The sequence below is a fragment of the Acanthopagrus latus genome, chromosome 9 (assembly GCF_904848185.1).
Source record: "Acanthopagrus latus isolate v.2019 chromosome 9, fAcaLat1.1, whole genome shotgun sequence".
NCBI classification, from domain to species: Eukaryota; Metazoa; Chordata; class Actinopteri; order Spariformes; family Sparidae; genus Acanthopagrus; species Acanthopagrus latus.
The window spans coordinates 29058177-29079934 of NC_051047.1; the positions used below are offsets into that span (position 1 = coordinate 29058177).

The window sequence follows — 21758 nt, forward strand, 5'->3', positions numbered from 1 at the left end:
AATTCAGCTGCAACACACCCAAGAAGCAGAAATGCAAATTATTATTGTGATTAAATATAAAGTACAATTTGAATGATCATGTCTGCTGATTAATTTGTGCTGAAGAAACCAGACAGGATTCTTTTCTTACAAACTTTATTGATGTTATTCTGTCATTTCTTTATGTGATTGTGCCTGTTTTATGGCTTGTAGTTAATCTTCTTGACTTGGCTGTGATCCCTGCTTCATTCCCAGACTGTAAAACTGTAAAATCTAGTTAAACGTTAAAGTTTAGGATTATCTTCATGATGTTCATATTTTTGCTATATTAGAACCCTTTTGTCTGTTGACATAACACAACATCATTGTTTTTTTCACTAAAACACACTTCATTTTGTTTTAGGGAGCAAACAGAGAGCTTCATCATCATCAGAACGAACATTCCCTCACAAAAACATTCCGCCGCAGTTGGATGGGAGTAAGGCAATAATAAATAATAAATAGCCCATTTGTCAGTCCTGATCTCACCTTTTGTAAATCTTTGCATCCCTGTGTTAATGTGATCTTGTGTTTACCTTTTCTCTTGTTTCTCTCTGTGTTCAGAGCAGTTCTGGAAACAACGGGCCTGCAGGGGAAGGTCAAGCCCCAGCAGGCCAGTAACAAGTGGGACCATTTAAAGAACAAGAACATGAGGCTGCAAAAAAATGTTATTATTTTAAGATATTGTTTTATTGCAATTATTCTTAAATACAATATTGAAATAGTTACAAATGAGGTTGCCAACCTCTACACTGTCAAGAACTCCAAAATCCCTCAACCAATACAGCTGTAATGGTAAATTTGGTTGTAGTTATTAAGTTAATAAAATTCCCATCTTCAAGGGTGGTGCCCCGAGGTGATCTAATGTAAATCGGATCATACTATTTATCATAATTAATAATTATCACTGATAATCATCGATTTTTACTCCTAGTAATTCAACCTTAAACTCCCCTTTAATGTTTCATAAACACTAGTTAACTGTGTTTTGTGTTATGTAAGGCTCACAATAATGGTGCCCCGTGTGAGGCAGTGTCCTGTTAGCAGACATTCATAAATGTGTAATATCAATTTCAGTATTATTTGGACAGTGCTAAAATTTGAGATTCACATCTTGAACTCTTTAGCCAAAAGTCTTTACATTTAACCCCATTAGTCTACTACAGAAGTAGACGTTGATTGTGCCCACAAATAATTGCAGTGTGATGAGAATTTATTTATCAAATTCATAAACCATTTGATAAACCAAAATCTGTTGCTGCTATCGATTCAAGTTGAAAGTGCTCTATAGAAATTATGACAATTTAGGTGTTAGTCGTGTTAATCACAGCATAATACCAGCCCTGTGAAACAAATAAGTTCATGTCTGGCTGTTACTGCCTTGCATTTCAGTCTGAGCAAGAAGTAGAGCCAGAGATAGAGCCACAGTGTGCTACCAGCCCTGTGAAACAGGAGTTTTGTACTTCAGCTGCTACTACCACATGTTTCAGCCTTTAAGAGACAATGCTCTGTTTGTTACTACCCTGCATTCCAGTTAGAGCATGTCTAAGGTTTGTTAAACAAAGTTATGCACTTTTAAATTTAGTTTTCGGGCAAGCTAATTTTCAATGGAGTGCAGGGGCACTCATAAGATTGCCCAAAAACGAAACTACAGTAAATCTTAAAAGTGCCTCTTTCATTGTAATTATGCTTTTACACGAAGGTTTGACTTGCATACAGTCACAAATGAAGCCTGGGTTGCTTTTTGGCAAGAGTTTCACATTAAGGACAGGTGTGATGCACAGACAGCATCCACAGGCCAATTGTTAAGATGTTTGCTTTTGAGCTTCCACAGGCAAACCAGCCTTGCTGTTCAGAGCAAAATAACCCTAGAACAGGAGTTAGAACTCCTTAGACCGCATAATTCTAGTCTCCTCCATGGAGTTCATGGCTAATAAGAAAGCCATGCACTATTTAGATTACCTGGATTCAGCAGAGTTAGATCTTTGTTCACACAAGAAGGAGCTGTTAAGGCCTATGTCAGGACTTCTCTTCCCGCCATAGTCATTCAGGCAATGTGATTCTGGTTACACCGATTCACACTCCTCCCTTGATGGAAGGCAGGGGCGTCACTAGGTTTTAAGGACAGGGGAGACTTAGCCCCCAAGAGATGCACAGAATGTGAGTGAACATAACACGCGAGCACAATATTTCACAAACAGCTAACACAGTCTGAGAAATTATTTATTATTATGATGTTGATCCTTTTCTCCCTCAGCATCTCCTTTTGCCTGACCCTTCAAGATACACTGAAACACATGAGAAAGTTAGACTTGTGTGGAAGACCAGCTCTAAAGCTGTACGCAAATTCATACAATCACAACCTCCCAGTGTCAGAAATGACTACAGAGAGCATTGTCATGCATTGAAAGAAGAATTCTCCTCTACTACTGATGAAGCCACAGCAATGGTTGTAGCCATCCAAGTTAAACGTCCGCATCGTGAGCATCCCAGAGATTATTACATGCATTTGAGGCATGCTTACTTTCAGGACAAGAATGCACAAAGGCTTAGAAGAGAACCCTATCTTCAAGTCTTTGTTTTTCACTCATGTGTACGCACCCACATTGCAATTAGGATGTATCAAGAATACCTCCCACTGAATGAGACAAGGAAGATGACAAAGGTGATTTGGGAAGCTGTTGTAACTTTCAAGTCCAGTGGTAAGACACCTGAGCCTGTCTGCTCAAACACAGCAGCGTCTCAGAAACCTCCTGCCTCAAACGTCACCCTCCCAACAGACCAAAGGCGTATGACAAAAAGATGCATAGGGACACTGAGTGTAACCACCACATCCACCAATTCTGTCGTGATAGGCATGCAGACAAAAGGAGTTGTAGAAGGCCTTATGCAGAAATCTTGGCCCACAATTATGACCAGCCAGCATACCACTCAGATGATTACCACAGCTTCTCTGACCACGGTTCAATGCACAGTCATAATTCCTTAGATAGTGACAGCGTCTCAGAATTCCCTTCTGCATCCAGCTACTCAGAGCATTAGAGCCCTGAACAAGCAAAACTTAAACTCCACGAGCCACAGAGTTAGCTTCTGGTAACTAATAACTTGATCCAACCCTGTACTGACCGTTAACAATAACCATAACCACAAAAACCATGATACAGTCATTTGGACTTCAACATTTGTGGCACCTTTCCGCAGAAAAAACTGCTTGGAGAACCAAATTATAAGTCCACCAAAATAAGTCTGACTACCACTTGAAGTAATCAGCATTGAAGTCTAACGAGTTAACACAAACACTCTTGGACACTCCAGAAATAACAATATCATTGCAGGTACCACACTCTGCATCTCACCCTAACATATTGACATAGCTAACTTTCCCCTTTTCACTAACCCAGAGATTAATTGAGATATACAGGTATTCAGTGAATTCAATGTCAGAATCATAGTGTTTGTCTGGATTCTTTTTCTGTTCTTGATGTTCTGTTCATGATTCTTGCTCAGCCAAAATAGAACGCTAGATAATGCCCAGCTGGTTACTGAACTGCCAAGATGTTACCAATATTGATGAACTGAGGGATGAACTCCTTCAAACTATGGATTATACATGTCCCTCGCAGTTTAACTGGGAATTCCAGGAACAAAGGGACAAGATTGGAATTCACAAGCATGAGTCTGCACAGGACTGGGATCAGTGTCACAGAAAGATGTCTCCTCACCTACACAACAGGTGATCTGAGTCTACTGCCATCAATCCAGAGGGATTCTGACATTCAGCTGAAATAAAAAGATAGCAGGTACTAAATAACATGACTAGACCAGATCATCATTCTGCATGAAGCAGTGGAAGATAAATAAAGTTTGTAAATGTGCTCGACAGAGAACAGAAAATAAGCAGAAACAAGAAGGTTTCCTCTCTAATTGTCTTTTACATGGTTTTAGATATGGAAATGTACATTGTGTTACATGTTCTGATCCACTCTGACTCCACCTGTGAAATAAAAAGTCGCTGATAATAAACCAGTGTGTGATGCTGCTCTGTCTTCAGCCTCATCAGCAGTACAGGTGATTGTCTCTCTGACCACCAGGTGTCGCTGTGGGATCAGTTTCTCTCTGCAGCCATGGGTCATCACACATGAACAGAGGAAATACTCAGTGCGTTTACATGACACTCAAGAAAACCAAATCACTGAGTTAGTCCGACTATGATTGGATTTTTAAAATGCATGTATACACCTTAGTCTGACTGAAATCAGACTTGATCGGATTTCTCATCATTTGTCTGAGTAAAACACCTAGATTATTCGATTGATAGTTGCATTACTCCTGCATGTATATGTTCCATCTGATCGGATTGGATTTTAAGATCTGAGCAGGTTTGAGACTTTTTTTTTCCCGGGCCGTGAGCCGGCAGTAAAAGGACGGCAGCGGTGGCTGTAATCTGACTAAGGTGTGTATGTAAACGCACTGACTGAGATGATTTAAGCGATTGAGATGTACAGCATTTCTTTCTGAGCTCACTTTTTTCTACTTTGCCATTTTAGAATTCTGAATTGATGCCGTGAAATATTCCTGAAACATTCATCTTGTGACAGTTTTTACTTTTCTCTTCACATATCTTGTTTGTGAACACAAACTTGGCCAATGAAGATGATTCTCATTCTGCTTCTTTACAAATCTTTATATTTGTATTTCTCACCTGTTTGGTCACACAAAAGAAAAATACCATAGATTATAACAGATTTGTTGGGATAATTGAAGGAGAACAAGTGATGTGCAGTATTTAGATGCCACTAAAGGCTACAGGACACCTCAAGAATCTATTTCAGAGACCACTGACCAAGGCAGAATTTTACATTTGTTAGTGTGACACCACTGGATATTTTTATCTAGATGTCAGGGATCGTTTGTGGTGACAGAATCAGATATTTGGTGTCAGAACCGGATATTTTTCTAACCATAACCAAAAAGTTTTGTTTGTTTTTTTGAAAATGATTTGGCCTTTATGGCTTTATTGATAGATCAGATGAAAATTTGACAGGAAACAGGTTGAGAGAGAGGAGACACACAGCGAGTCGAACCGAAGTACGCTGCAGTGACGACAAAGCCTCAGTATGTGGGACGGTGCTCTACCAACTGAGCTAAACAGCGCCCCATAACTAACTACTTTTTGCAGCTGAACCAATCAGGAGCATCAGCACAGCGTCGTCTCAACACATCACTGAAAACTGAACCTGAAGAAACGTAGTTTCAACATATCTGTGGTTTGATGTCTGACATTCAGATAATATCACCGCAGGCTGCAGCTGAAATGCTGGACGTCCCGCTCTGTGTCTCCCTCTCTCTAACGGTGGCACAGAACATCAAACCTTCACAATGACTCTGACTTAATCCCCATGTAAGCGTTCAGTCACTGTGATCCCATCTGATGTGAGCTCGACATGTGTATCTACAGTTTGTTCCCTGAGGCATCAGGGAAAAAGTGCCTGAGCCAGCTGTGTCAGAAATCATCCCTCATCACGACTCCTGTCCTTGAACGTGACCTCTTCATCTTCGCTGACCTCTGCAGAGTCTTCTGTGGTGACACTGCAGTGGACTGAAGGTGACAGTGAACGTGACGCTGACGAGTAGCAGGGGAGGATTGATGAGGACGGAGAGATGGACAATGATTGGAGGCTGACAGCTTCATATTACTGACTAACAGAGTAGAGCAGTGATGTTGGAGGAGTTTGATTCCACAAAGTTTTATTCACAGGATATTTTGTCTACATTCATTGAAGCTAATGTGTTTGGTTACAAAGTGAAACTGAGCTGAATGCATTTAAAATGCTGTGTTTTATGAATATGTAATAAGAACCAGCTGTGAACATCATTAGCAGCAGTGCAGCTCTGTGACTTATTTCCCCCGTGAGACTGAGCCTGCCAGTCAACCCATCAACAGCTCAGACACTGTTCTTCTTCGTTGGTGCCATTCTAGACACACTCCACTCCGGCGTCCTCACCATGTCCACAGTTGTGGCTACCGACTCCAGAATTAGGGCAGTTGAAGATACTCGACTCTGATCCTGTGCATGTCAGGTCATCCAGCCAGATCTGACCGGACCCTGCAGAAGAACAGCAGTGTTAAGAGTCAGACTGGGTCATTCAACACCAACTCATCCAAAATCCAGAACCTCTCCCAGTTCACGTCAGGGACTGTCTTGAAATACATACAAACCTCTATTAAATTCATGGGACCTGCAGGAACTTGTAGTTAAACAGGCACTGATGAATGTTCACAGTTATCAAATTAATAACAGGAAGTCATTTTCAGAAATTAATATCTCCACTAGTTTTCACTTTCTTGCAACCAAATGTTGGTTCTGTGGAGTATTATGGTAGTTCTGTCACATCTAGAAGTGATTTAGTCCATTACTTGCGATTTTCTTTTATTTTTGGTACTTTTCACTGGCTGTAATATCACATCCACGATTTTCATGTCATCTGTAGACATTTTTTTTTATGTTGTCTGATACCTACTGAGCCTGTTTTTTGGTGGGCTCTGGGAAATTTGATGAAATAAGTTGCAACTCTGAGGTGCAATGATGTTTTCCTGCATGGTCAGTTGGGAACTTTGCGCTTATGATGCATAAAACATTCCAACAAAAAGGATAACACCAGTAGTATGATTACTTGCTTTCTCCTCCAGAAGGTCATTTATTAACCATTTCTATCTAAATCTAATCGGCTCAGCAGCTGAACATGAACATAAAGAGCTTCAGCAGCAGACTTCTTACCTGCTCCCTCTGTGAAGACAGAAGAAGCTCTGGTGTAGCCCAGCATCCGACAGATCACCGTCCCATCAGTGGTGTCGAAGCTGTCGTCACACACGGTGCCCCAGACGCCGTTGTGCCTCACTTCCACTCGACCTCGCCGTCCACTCGGCACCAGACGTACGATCACTGTGGGGATAAAGGAGCAGCTACGAAACAAGTACAGGAACCAGTTCATTCAGCTGCAGCTCCCCTAAGACTCCCCGACATGGACACTGCTTTGAATGATTCAGAAACAGCTCCGATGTCTCTCTACACGAGCCTCCAGGTTGAAGCTTCCTTCTCTTTGACCACATCAGTCCTGTGCAGACTTACTGTCTTGGTCTCCCTTGGCTCCTTTGGGTCCTTGAGGTCCTGGAGGAAATGTAGAGAGAAAACATTTAAAATTCATCTTCAAACCAAACTGACACTGACAGAATGATTCTGCAGATACTGTTTGTTACCCACACATGTTTTAATGTTGCAGTTTTATCTATGGGTGAAACATTGAACTGATTGTCTTGTTAAATAAACTCATCTGTTGTTCTTTCTGCCTCAAACACACACAGAGTGAAACACAGAGCTGCTGTCCATCACAAAACATACAACTTAGAGAGTTCACGTTTCATTTCAGATGTTCTTTGAGGTTTTCTGTAACTTAAAATGCTTTGAATGGTTCATCACATGTGGAAGAAACCAGATTCTAAATCAAGTTTCCAGTAACTTGAACACACACTCACCTTGAGCTCCTTTGGCACCAGGAGGTCCCGCGACACCTGGTGACAAGAAAATGAGATCTGATGAAACACACTGAGTGGAAACCAGAATAATGTCAGCATAATTCAATTTCAGTGTATTTTAGTGACTTATAAACAGTCCACTTCAATGTTTGTTCTTTCAAGCTGTACTTGAGTGAACCCATGAATATAGTGGGTGCACTTGATAAATAAAGTTGTGGCTGGATTCACAGATAAGGTTGGAAACTTATTCCTGGCATGTAAATGTCATGATACTTAGTAAATACACATAACAGTGTGCAGCTGACCTGGAGATCCCCGTGGACCGATGCTCCCCGGGTCTCCTTTTCGTCCATCAGATCCACGAGCTCCAGGAACCCCAGCAGATCCTGGTGGTGAACAACAAATCAACAGAAATGAATTTAGTCCCTCACACATGACTGATGAGTACATGTTCACACACACAGCATGACAGATTCTTTAGGCACCTTTTTCTCCAGCGCTCCCCCTGTCACCTTTGTCTCCACGAGAACCTGAAAGGACAAGATTCAGAAGTCAGACATAAAACCTGGCTGCTGTTCCATCGCAGATAATTTGATCTATGAAACAGCATTTAGATGATAAAAGTCCTGAAACACTAGAAGTTTTATCAACGTGTTAGCAGCTCTGTATGGATGGAGATCCACCACGTCTACTCAAGAGCAGAAACATTAGTTATTGTAAGAAATTAAAGAATTATTTCCACTTTGGTGCTATGAAATCTTCAACCAATATCCAGACTCTTACCTTGGGATCCAGTGTCTCCCTTTGCTCCCTTTGCACCCAGTCCCTGAGCTCCTGGGTATCCACGGGGCCCATCTCGACCGCTGGGACCTGCAATCACACAAACACACAATCAGAGTGATGATTTTGTCATTTTTGGGGGCTCACATCTTTATTTCAAATGTAATTAGGGTGGATGACGCAGTCATCTACCTGCTGCTCAGAACTCTAACAAACCTGGAGAACACTGGACGCACTGTGAGGGTCATGTTGTTTGACTTCTCCAGAGCTTTCAATACAACACAGCTGGCAACACTTACATGGTAGCTGGAAGGTGAGGGAGTTGACCAACACCTGGCTGTATGGACTACAGACTGTCTCACTAACAGACCACAGTATGTGACTCCAGGACTGTGTCTCAGATGTGGTATTATGCAGTATGGGGGCACCCCAGGGTACGATTCTCTCTCCCTTCCTTTTCACCCTCTACACATCAAACTTCAGTCACAACACTGTGAACTGTCACCTCCGATGACACAGCCATCTTTGGATGTGTGTCCAGGGGGAACAAACAGGAATACAGGGGTCATCAATGACTTTGTTAACTGGTGTGAAGGCAACTACCAGCATAAACACCAGTAAACCAAAGGAGGTGGAGATCAACCTCCAGAGGAAGACACCACAGGTCACACCAGTAAATCTATCTGCTGAGGAGACTGAGGTCATCTGGGACTGAACAAACTGGTTAGGAGGGCCAGCTCTGACCTGGACTGTCTGCTGGACTCCATAGTGGGTTTGAGGAGGATGTTAGCCAAACTGACTTCAATCATGGACAACACATCTCACCCCCTGCACCAGACTGTGGACTATATTTGTCTGATTCTTTTTCCTGTTCATGTGCATCTTTAGCTGTTGCAACAAGTGAATTTCCCAGTTGTAGGATAAATAAAGACAATCTAATCTAATCTGATCTGATCTGATCTAGTCTAATCTAATCTGATCTGATCTAATCTAATCTAATCTAATCTAATCTAATCTAATCTAATCTGATCTGATCTGATCTGATCTGATCTGATCTGACCTGACCTGACCTGACCTGACCTGACCTGACCTGACCTGATCTGATCTGATCTGATCTAAACACATCCATTGGGTGGAATAGCAGTGAGTCAGCAGAATTACTGAAGATGACTAATAGTTACAGAAGGAACAGAAACTGTTTCTTCACATCAATCTGCTGATACATTTTTCTACCCATGAACAGAGTTAACATGAAACCAGCGACAGGCACATTTCTGTTCCGGTGAAAATAATTGTTACCCACACATGTTTTAATGTTGCAGTTTTATCTATGGGTGAAACATTAAACTGATTGTCTTGTTAAATAAACTCATCTGTCGTTCTTTCTGCCTCAAACACACACAGAGTGAAACACAGAGCTGCCGTCCATCACAAAACATACAATTTAGAGAGTTCACGTTTAATTTCAGATGTTCTTTGAGGTTTTCTGTAACTTTAAATGCTTTGAATGGTTCATCACATGTGGAAGAAACCAGATTCTAAATCAAGTTTCCAGTAACTTGAACACACACTCACCTTGAGCTCCTTTGGCACCAGGAGGTCCCGCGACACCTGGTGACAAGAAAATGAGATCTGATGAAACAAACTGAGTGGAAACCAGAATAATGTCAGTATAATTCAATTTCAGTGTATTTAAGTGACTTATAAACAGTCCACTTCAATGTTTGTTCTTTCAAACTGTACTTGAGTGAACCCATGAATATAGTGGGTGCACTTGATAAATAAAGTTGTGGCTGGATTCACATATCAGGTTGGAAACTTATTCCTGGCATGTAAATGTCATGATACTTAGTAAATACACATAACAGTGTGCAGCTGACCTGGAGATCCCCGTGGACCGATGCTCCCCGGGTCTCCTTTTCGTCCATCAGATCCACGAGCTCCAGGAACCCCAGCAGATCCTGGTGGTGAACAACAAATCAACAGAAATGAATTTAGTCCCTCACACATGACTGATGAGTACATGTTCACACACACAGCATGACAGATTCTTTAGGCACCTTTTTCTCCAGCGCTCCCCCTGTCACCTTTGTCTCCACGAGAACCTGAAAGGACAAGATTCAGAAGTCAGACATGAAACCTGGCTGCTGTTCCATCACAGATAATTTGATCTCTGAAACAGCATTTAGTGGATAAAAGTCCTGAAACACTAGAAGTTTTATCAACGTGTTAGCAGCTCTGTATGGATGGAGATCCACCACATCTACTCAAGAGCAGAAACATTAGTTATTGTAAGAAATTAAAGAATTATTTCCACTTTGGTGCTATGAAATCTTCAACCAATATCCAGACTCTTACCTTGGGATCCAGTGTTTCCCTTTGCTCCCTTTGCACCCAGTCCCTGAGCTCCTGGGTATCCACGGGGCCCATCTCGACCGCTGGGACCTGCAATCACACAAACACACAATCAGAGTGATGATTTTGTCATTTTTGGGGGCTCACATCTTTATTTCAAATGTAATTAGGGTGGATGACGCAGTCATCTACCTGCTGCTCAGAACTCTAACAAACCTGGAGAACACTGGACGCACTGTGAGGGTCATGTTGTTTGACTTCTCCAGAGCTTTCAATACAACACAGCTGGCAACACTTACATGGTAGCTGGAAGGTGAGGGAGTTGACCAACACCTGGCTGTATGGACTACAGACTGTCTCACTAACAGACCACAGTATGTGACTCCAGGACTGTGTCTCAGATGTGGTATTATGCAGTATGGGGGCACCCCAGGGTACGATTCTCTCTCCCTTCCTTTTCACCCTCTACACATCAAACTTCAGTCACAACACTGTGAACTGTCACCTCCGATGACACAGCCATCTTTGGATGTGTGTCCAGGGGGAACAAACAGGAATACAGGGGGTCATCAATGACTTTGTTAACTGGTGTGAAGGCAACTACCAGCATAAACACCAGTAAACCAAAGGAGGTGGAGATCAACCTCCAGAGGAAGACACCACAGGTCACACCAGTAAATCTATCTGCTGAGGAGACTGAGGTCATCTGGGACTGAACAAACTGGTTAGGAGGGCCAGCTCTGACCTGGACTGTCTGCTGGACTCCATAGTGGGTTTGAGGAGGATGTTAGCCAAACTGACTTCAATCATGGACAACACATCTCACCCCCTGCACCAGACTGTGGACTATATTTGTCTGATTCTTTTTCCTGTTCATGTGCATCTTTAGCTGTTGCAACAAGTGAATTTCCCAGTTGTAGGATAAATAAAGACCATCTAATCTAATCTAATCTAATCTAATCTAATCTAATTTAATCTGATTTTATCTAAACACATCCATTGGGTGGAATAGCAGTGCGTCGGCAGAATTACTGAAGATGACCAGAAGTTAAAGAAGGAACAGAAACTGTTTCTTCACATCAATCTGCTGATACATTTGTCTACCCATGAACAGTGATAACATGAAACCAGCGACAGGCACATTTCTGTTCCGGTGAAAATAATTTAAGGTCCATCAGTATGAGGAACACATTTCCAGGATCTCTCAGGATTTTTTCCAAAAAAACGTGCTTCCAATTCACAAAGACAAGAACATTTTTACACTAATAATCATAATGAAACTCATCTGACCAGCAGCTCCTGGTGCTCCTCGTTCTCCTTTGAGTCCTTGGTCCCCTTTTGGTCCTTGAGGTCCAACGACACCACTGTCACCTTAAAAGTAGAATACAGGTACATTACCGTTGATCACTTAATGATGATTTATAGCTGATTAATGCACACTAACAGTGATGATGTCAGCTGCAAATTTAAAACTAAAAAAAAAAAAAAAAAAACAGACTGTGAGCAAAGTGTACAAAAGTAAAGTAAAAAGTACCATATTTGGAAATACTTAAGGTACCTTGAATTAAGTGCAGTACTTGAGTTTATGTAAAGTGACATCTAATCAATATATTAATTAAATTAATTATTTGGAAGCGACAGTGTTACACAGACAGATCTGTTGTTTGTTCCTTTGTAAAGTCAAATATAACCAAACCCAAAGGCAGCTTAAGATCATTAACACCGACTGTAAGATCCATTCAGGTCTCGTGGTTCTGTTCTCAGGTCGTGTTCTGGGGTCGACCTGTAGAACAGATCTGCCTCAGACTCTAATGTGTCGGCTTCAGTGAAAGTCCAGCTCTGATAGAGATCTCATAGAGGAAATGTCAGTGCTCTGACTAAGTTGCGAGGTTCTGTGAAATAATGTCTGCAGCTCATCCATCAGCCGGTTTTCATCATGCGGCCGTTTGACAACAGATGACAGGTCATCATCACCGGACCTGCAGCTGAAAGCTAATGCCTCCTGCTGCACACACATGCACCTCTGCTAAATCTGTCCTAAATCCTTACACTCAGAAACGTAAATTCTGTTGATGTTTTCTAGCTCAGAGTCTCTGACACTGTCGGAGTAACAGATCTATTAACAAAAATGTCATAGTTAAGATACTTTGACAGAAATGGAGCTTTTCATAGTAATTAACCTTTAATTAACTTCAACTATATCTTAAATGCTTCAGGTTGACTCACCTTTGGAGCCTTTGACTCCTGCTGCACCTGATGGTCCATCTCTACCTGGAGCACCAGGACGTCCTGAGGACACACAGACACACACACACACACACACACACACACACACACACAAAAGTGAAACCGATATTGGAAAAATTCAATGCAGTCTTTAAAATATAACTTAAAGAATTGTGTGTTTTCCCAGAATCTGGTTTAGTTTTGGTGAATTTCACATGATACATGTTTAAAAAAAAAAAAAAAAAAAAAGTTATTTTCAAAGAAGTCTCACTATTTTTAGTTTATGGTTATTTTTCCTGACAAACTTGTTTGTCACATGTTTCATTCAAGGGTCATCAGATTTCTGAATATCCGATCATCATTTCTAATTCTACAGTTTCTGGCTACAGTAAATGTTTCATTTTGAAGATTTTTGTACGAAAACATGCTTCCAATTCACAAAGACAAGAACATTTTTACACTAATAATCATAATGAAACTCATCTGACCAGCAGCTCCTGGTGTTCCTTGTTCTCCTTTGAGTCCTTGTTCCCCCTTTGGTCCTTGAGGTCCAACGACACCACTGTCACCTGGAAAGAAAAGTACAGGTACATTACCACTGATCACTTAATGATGATTCATCACTAATTAATGTAAAAAAATCGAAGTACCTTGAAAGTAAAGTACCTTGAATTAAGTACAGTACTTGAGTAAATGTAAACTGATGACTAATTAATATGTTTCAGTCACATGTGAGTCCCGCTGAACAGAATCAACCAACATGTAAAATTCTGACTTTAACTTAACAAGACTCTCTACTTCCTGTTGTTCTGACAGCAGAAGACAAAGGTCCTCCTGGTCTGACCTGTTTGTGAAGGGTCAGTACAGTCCAGAACAGTTCTTCCTTTGGAAATACACTCAGCAAATTTAATGCAAGAAGGTGCAAAATAAATCTGCTGATTAGATTTTGTACCAGATTTTGGCCTGACAGCGAGTGTCGACAAACTTAAAACTTAACTATATGGTCAACATTTACTGAAATCACCTCGTACAAACATCAGAGGACATGACCTCAGTGTTAGAAGTGACAATGTTACACAAACAGATCTGTTGTTTGTTCCTTTGTAAAGTCAAAGAGAGCCACACCCAAAGGCTGCTTAAGATCATTAACACCGACTGTAAGATTCATTCAGGTCTCGTGGTTCTGTTTTCAGGTCGTGTTCTGGGGTCGACCTGTAGAACAGATCTGCCTCAGACTCTAATGTGTCGGCTTCAGTGAAAGTCCAGCTCTGACAGAGATCTCATAGAGGAAATGTCAGTGCTCTGACTAAGTTGCAAGGCTCTGTGAAATAATGTCTGCAGCTGGTTTTCATCATGCGGCCATTTAACTTCAACTTCATCTTAAATGCTTCAGGTTGACTCACCTTTGGAGCCTTTCACTCCTGCTGCACCTGATGGTCCATCTCTACCTGGAGCACCTGGTCGTCCTGAGGACACACACACACACACACACACACACACACACACACACACACATAAGAAGGTGAATTCAAAATTGGAAAAAAAATCAGTCCAGTGTTTCAAATGTAACAGAATTTTGTTAGTTGTTTTTTTTTTTTACAGACTCTGGTTTATTTTACATGAATTTTGCATGACACATGTAGAAAAAAGTTATTTTTGAAGAAAGTTTAGTTATTTTCCCTGACAAACATGTTTGTTGCATATGTGTCATTTTGGAGATTTTTGTATGAAAACATGCTTCCAACTCACAATGACAAGAACATTTTTACACGAGTAATCATAATGAAACTCATCTGACCAGCAGCTCCTGGTGTTCCTTGTTCTCCTCTCAGTCCTCTGTCCCCTTTTGGTCCTTGAGGTCCAACGACACCACTGTCACCTGGAAAGAAGAATACAGTGTGACCGCTGATCACTTTATGATGATTCATCGCTGCAAATTTAAAACTCAAAAAACAGAATGTCAGCAAAATGTTCAGAAGTAAAGTAGAAAGTATGACATTTGGAAACACTTAAATAAAGTATGTGGCGGTACTGGCAGTAAAATGCTTACAGGCCAGGCCAACCAACATGACAATATAAAAACTAAAAATAAAAAAACATGTAAATCTCGAGGGAATGCCTAATGTCAACCCAAAACAAAGAAAGATGGCAAGTCTTAAACAATGGGACTGCTACAGGATATACTTTGGGATACCCCAACGTGTAAAATTTATCCTTCTGCAGATACTTACTGACTGTTGAAGCTGTAGCATTACACAGTGAAAACAACTCAACCCACTGAGTGTAATGATCAACCACAACAAGTAATTGTGTGTTTTCTACTGAGATACGAGGCAGAGGAGGCATCAGATCCACATCTAGCATTTCCCATGGCTCTGTTACTACTGTCTGTTGGACCATTGTAACAGAGCCAGCTGTTTTCCTGGTCTCAGGCATGTATTTCAGACTTGACATACTTTCCAATATCAGTCGACATTTTTGGCAACTTCCAGAATCCTTCGCTGGGTTTTATATCATCTGAAATGACCACTCAAAGGATTATCGTGGTATGCCTGCAGGAATACCGAGTGAAGTGAATCTGGTACATACATCTGGTAAAGGTCACCTCAGTCCGGATTTGAGGTTTTCTGGTAAACCTTGTCCTACAAGATGACAAAACCAGTGTGCCTCTTACAGTTTTCTGGTATGCTGGATTGTTCATCTGAGCTTCCAGACATCCTCATCGGTCAGGGGAAAAGGAACATGTTTTTGTCTCATGCCAGGGAGGGTGGAATAGTGGCCTGCCATAGAGCATTGCATGCATTGTTTAACTTACTCCCACAATAGCCAATCGTAAAAGAAAAGCCCTGCTGATGCAGTGCCCAGAGAATAAGCCTTCAGCTAGCTTTTGTGGTATTAAAAAGGCCCTCAGCAATGAAGAGCGGTCAGTGACCACAAAAGATCTTACCTCCAGATAATTTCTCCACTTCTCTAAACTCCCAACCCCTGTGAGACACTCATGTTCTGTGTTGGAGTGCAGCTTCCATAAACAATGACAATGAGATCTTTGTGCCGAGAAAACTCCAAAACCTGTCAAACCTGTCAATGATCCATCTGCAGAAACACAGCTCCATCTATTTTCAGTGCATTAAGAGGCTCTGCTGTCATCAGATAGTTAAGGACATAATGATGGCACCATCCTGCAAGACGCAGAAACCTTTGGACTTCCCTCAGGTTCCTTGGCACCGGGTAGTCATGCAGCGCCTCCGTCTTTGCTGGATCTGTCCACACTCCATTCCTACTCACTACATGACCCAGGATTTTAAGTTCTGGGCAACAGAAGTGGCATTTCATAAGTCTGCTGGAGACAACCAAACACTCACTGGATGTCATCAAACTGTTTCTGAGTGTCTTTAGAATAGTTGATAATATCATCCAGGTACACCATGCAGAAGTCTCCAAGGCATCTATGCAGCACATGACTCATCAGCCTTTGGAAGGTGGCTGGAGCGCCCTTCAAACCAAAAGGCATAACCCGAAAATGGAAAATCCCAAAAGATGTGACAGATGTGGCTGGCTTTCAGGGTTCATTTCCACCTGCCAATAACCACAACATCAGCGTTTAATTCAATTTTGTGTTTCAGCTCTGATGTGCAGCCTGAAGTGGTGGTGCCGACCCAGGACTGTTTAACAACAGTCTGTGCAGTTTTCCAGCTTAATTTCCCATTAAGAAACTGTCTTTAATAGCTGTATGGAGCAGACCACTTAAGTCCTCAGGTAAACAAGCTATGTCACACAAAGAGTGGCACAAGAGCGGTAACGTGGGTGGCAAGGAAGTATACAAAAGATGAAGACAGGTCATCACCGCTGGACCTGCAGCTGAAAGCTAATGCCTCCTGCTTCACATGCATGCACCTCTGCTAAATCTGTCCTGATGAAATTAACTTTTTATATTCAGAAACTTTGATTCTGTTGATGTTTTCTAGCTCAGAGTCTCTGACACTCCCAGAGTAACAGATCTATTAACAAAAATGTCATAGTTGAGATACTTTGACAGAAATGTAGCTTGTTGTAGTTGAGGAAGTCTTTGGCTGTTTGACCAACCTTTGATTAACTTCAACGTTATCTTAAATGCTTCAGGTTGACTCACCTTTGGAGCCTTTCACTCCTGCTGCACCTGATGGTCCATCTCTACCTGGAGCACCTGGTTGTCCTGGGGACACACACAAGAAAGTGAAACCAATATTGGAAAAAATCAGTGCAGTGTTTCAAATATAACAAAAAGTATTTTAAGTTTTTTCCACATTCTGGTTAATTTTCGGTTAATTTCACATGATACATTATTTTTGTGTTATTTTTGAAGAAGTTATTTTTGGTTAATGGTTATTTTTCCTGACAAACTTGTTTGTCACATCTGTTTCATTCAAGGGCCGTCAGATATTTGAAAATCCAACCAACATTTCTAATTCTACAGTTTCTGGCTGCAGTAAATGTGTCATTTTGGAGATTTTTATATGAAAACATGCTTCCAACTCACAATGACAAGAACATTTTTACACTAATAATCATAATGAAACTCATCTGACCAGCAGCTCCTGGTGTTCCTTGTTCTCCTTTGAGTCCTTGGTCCCCTTTTGGTCCTTGAGGTCCAACAACACCACTGTCACCTGGAAAGAAGAATACAGGTATGTGACCGCTGATCACTTTATGATGATTTATACCTGATTAATGCACACTGACAGTGATGATGTCAGCTGCAAATTTGAAACTCAAAAAAAAAAAAGAATGTCAGCAAAATGTACAGAAGTAAAGCATGATAGTATGGTAGTTGGAAATGCTTCAGTAAAGTACCTTGAAAGTACAGCACTTGAGTAAATGTAAACTGACGACTAATTAATATATTTAAGTCACATGTGATTCGAGCTGAACAGAATCTCCAAAAGAAAACAATTCTGATTTTTAACAAGACTCACTACTTCCACAATGACAAATTTGTAATAGTTAAGAAGCTTTTGACAGAAATGTAGCTTTTAGTAGTTGTGGAAATCTTTGGTTGTTAAACATGACCACACTTCAGGTTCAGGTTGACTCACCTTTGGGGCCTTTCACTCCTGGTGCACCTGATGGTCCATCTCTACCCGGAGAACCAGGAGGTCCTGAGGACACACACACACACACACACACACACACACACACATTTAAACCCTGTCCTTTGAATTCAGTCCAGGCTGTTTTCTTAAACTTAGCTGTGACTATCAGCCAAAATGTTCTCACTCAGGTTTGACCTCATTCTGTAGCCCATTAATCTGAATCATCACAACAAAATGCCTAAACCCGATCCCTTACCTTGACCTTATAACCACTGTTATAACCACCTGTTATAAGACAGTGGACAAACCACTTACAACATTTTGACAAGAAAAATCTATTCTAAAAAAGCATTTTAAATCTTATTTTGGGGCAAAGTCACTGAACTTCATTCTATGTATGAACAGTTTCTATGTCTCAGTGATGTTCTTGTTCTCTTCACATTCATTCATTCAGGAATCTGGTCTTGTTAGCCCAGAATAACATCCAAGATGGCTGCCAAGTGACCAGACTCACCTTCAAAGGACACTGACAAGACCAAATTTTAAACAAACCTTTTAAAACCAAGACTTCAAACAACACTCTGAAATGTTGAGAACCATCTAAAAAGTCATAAAGCAGTAATGACTCTGGTAAAAGGAAACACATACACGCATACATGTCAATATTGCTAACCAGGGACTACATGTCTCCACTGTCTAAGAGTGGACCTCTGTCTGTAGTCATTTTGAAAAAATAAAAATAGAATATAAAATATTTTTTAAGGTCTTTTACCATAATGTTACTTTAAATGTCTTCTTTAAATTGCAAAGAGGGGACTTGCATCCTCCAGCAATGTCTACCTGTCAAAGACTGGGCTCACACACACACACACACACACACACACACACACATACAGGTGTGTATTTCACCTGCTTTGTGGCTGATGTTTGTCAGTTTTGCCTCAATGCTGGTGTTGAGAAGCTTCAGGTCCGATTTCAGTCGGTCCAGCTGACCCTCCTCTCCACACATGCTCTGGACCTGTTGTCATGCCAACCAACAGAAACATGACTGTCACATTAAAGCAACAAATCACGACTAGCTTTAGAGTGAGGCTGTGTGACTTCAGTTGCTGTTACTGTTAGTGAAGGTGATCATGCAGCCTGTTATACGTGGTTAGTCTCTCTTAGCATATATATACTACATTTGGGCTCAGTCCAAAGTTAAACAAGAATAATGTGCAGTCAGTCTAATGGCTTTGTGTGCTTTGTGGCTAAATGCTAACAGCATTTTGTCACTATATTTTTCAAGCTGTAACCAGATTTTCATTGTGAGATCAAATAAGAAAGGAGAAAAGCCAAATGATCACCCGAGTTATTAAGATTCACCTTGTGGGGAGCATGAATATCTGTACTGAACTGTGTCTGTAAGCATTAAATAAAGATAATGTTGAGTTAAATGTGAGGACCTGGCTCTGCAGTGTCCACAGGTGGCTCCTCAGGGTCTTGGTTTCCTGACTACTGTTTCGGAGCAGAGTCTGGAGGACCTCTTCCTCATCTTCTCCACCCAGAGAAATGTGATTGGACATCAGCCTCTGTATTCTGGAGCCAGACACTGAAGACCGCGACATAAAAACTGAGGCGGAGAGGAAAAATAACATTTTATCAGTAATTTAATTCATGGCCCTTCTCTTCAATATATTGCATCTAAAAATAAAATGTGGTTACCTTCATAAATGACGAAGGCATTGAGGGCGGTCTGCAGGATGAGGTAGATGACAATAACGTATAAACACCACGGTCTTCTGGGCCTCGCTGGCTTCGGTTCTGAAACATGTAAAGCAACCGGATGTGATCAGCTAAATAAAAGGTAAATTACATTTTAAACATTTTATCAAAGTTTTGTAATATCGGTAACACTTGTGAGCACAAAATTCCATTTTATTTTTTAATTTTTGTAGAATAAATGATCAAAGTATGTTTTTTTCCCCTTTTTTGTGTTTTATGGCATGAAAACTGACCAAAAGACATTTTTGATCTCAGCACACCCTGACTGTGATGTTTCCATTAAAGAGCAGTGTTGATATATTAAATATTGTGTGACAGAGGCAACTAAACTGCCTACGGGGTTAAAAGTCAAGTTTTCCCCTTGAAATGTTTCCAAAATTAGAACAATTTCATCATTTGAAAGTATCAACAAGTTAGTAATTTTGAGGGTAAATCTGTTGTTAGTCATTATTCTCATCCTAAGAAGCTGTAGCTCGTCCGCAGACTGAAAGTTATAAATATTTCTGTCTCCATTCAAAAAGAGAAATCCAGAAACTTAAAGTCTCTCAGGTTGGCTGAATGTCTTAGAAAAAGAACTGCAACAAAAAAATTTAATTTTGTATCCGTGGTTACCATTCTTAGTCCCTTCTTAACGCAAACTCCTCTTTTGTACACTAATACTTTCTGTCATTTTCTCACCGTCAGGCTGGAAGCTGTAGAGATCTCTCCGGCTCGGTGACATGTGAAACAGTGGCTTATTTTTGGTGGAAGAGAAACTATTGTCCAACGTTGTCTCCATCGTCTCCAGAGTCCAGCGCTGTCTTCACTTTCTGCTTCAGGGACATTTATACTGAGCATTGACTGAAACAGAGGAAGGAACTGCATCAGATAGAAAGCTGAGATGGACACAATTCAGCTGCAACACACTCAAGAAGCAGAAATACAGATTATCATTGTCATATTGAATCTAAATTACAATTTGAATCGTGTCCGCTGATTAATTTGTGCTGAAGAAACCAGACAGGATTCTTTTCTTACGACCTTTATTGATGTTTATCTGTTATTTATTGTTATTTTCCCTCTTCTCTCTCCTCTTTCTTTATCTGTGACTTTGCCTGTTTTATGGCTTTTATTCCTTTGACTTGTAGTTAATCATATTGACTATATGTTTTTTTTTGTTTGTTTGTTTTTTACGTTTTCTGCTCTGCCCTCTTGTTTTAACTCAGCTCAGACTCAGCTTCCTCATGTTTATTCAGTAAAATCATCTTCATCAGTTTTGCTGCTTTTGCTTATTTGTCAGAATCTGTTTTTAAAGATGCTTTATAAATAAAATGTTTTATTGTTATATTATTATAACAAGCTGCAGGAGAGGAGAAAGGGGCACACTGAAACACATCAGGTGATTTTAGGGAGGATGTAGAGGGGTTGTTCAGCCCAGTGATTGCCAGACTTTTGGAGTTGTGACCCCACAGAAGGATGGATGGATAGACACCCACCTGACCCACAGCAGCAGAATATCAATACACTTTATTGATACAGCACCTTTAAAAACAGAGTTTACAAAGTGCTTTGACAAACAAGCAAAAACAGGAAACTGCTTCACAAATAAATAAGAAATGTATTATTTGTAAAACCAGTGTGATTAATATGATAATCTTGTATTAAAGCCCAAGAGAACAGTATGAGTGATAGTTGTGTCTCATTTCTTTGTGCTTATCATTCAGGTGGTGATTACAGTGTCAACATGATGGTGCAGTGAACAGTATGATATCAGTCGTTACACTTCACCGAAGACTGAAGACAAGTAGAAAAAAAACCTGTATCTGAGTAAGAACAACGACAGTCGCTACAGTGAGATCCAGCTGTGGACATCATTCCTACAGATGTCCACAGCTGAGTCCAAGAGCAGCTGCAGCGTGAACCACTAACCAGCAGGTGGCACACATGAGCAGTGAACCAACAGACTGTTCAGAAGACTGGACTGTTAAGTTGTGATAATTACAGCAAGTGTCAGTCAGCACGGTTCAGAGTCC

General features: G+C 40.8%; 1 protein-coding gene across 9 annotated transcripts; it reads right to left on the reverse strand.

Moving 5' to 3' along the window:
* Nucleotides 1–4789: 4789 nt before the first annotated feature.
* Nucleotides 4790–21382, reverse strand: LOC119026354 (macrophage receptor MARCO-like). 9 transcript variants are annotated; one of them, XM_037110658.1, is made up of 23 exons: nucleotides 20425–20576; nucleotides 19687–19785; nucleotides 19428–19594; nucleotides 18892–19000; nucleotides 17986–18048; nucleotides 17479–17559; nucleotides 17043–17105; nucleotides 14712–14792; nucleotides 14317–14379; nucleotides 13402–13482; nucleotides 12914–12976; nucleotides 11978–12058; nucleotides 10691–10777; nucleotides 10393–10437; nucleotides 10213–10293; nucleotides 9908–9943; nucleotides 8336–8422; nucleotides 8038–8082; nucleotides 7858–7938; nucleotides 7553–7588; nucleotides 7149–7187; nucleotides 6798–6962; nucleotides 4793–6125 (listed from the first exon to the last, which is right to left on the reverse strand). In XM_037110658.1, the coding sequence occupies exons 1-23, from the start codon at nucleotides 20522–20524 to the stop codon at nucleotides 5995–5997; spliced, it is 1884 nt and encodes a 627-aa protein (XP_036966553.1). In that variant the 5' UTR covers nucleotides 20525–20576; the 3' UTR covers nucleotides 4793–5994. The 9 variants fall into 9 exon arrangements, with proteins under 9 accessions (XP_036966558.1, XP_036966557.1, XP_036966561.1 ...); XM_037110662.1 differs by lacking the exons at nucleotides 14317–14379; nucleotides 14712–14792 and having other exon boundaries at nucleotides 4792–6125; nucleotides 20425–21379; XM_037110661.1 differs by lacking the exons at nucleotides 14712–14792; nucleotides 17043–17105 and having other exon boundaries at nucleotides 20425–21379.
* Between the last annotated feature and the right edge of the window lie 376 nt (nucleotides 21383–21758).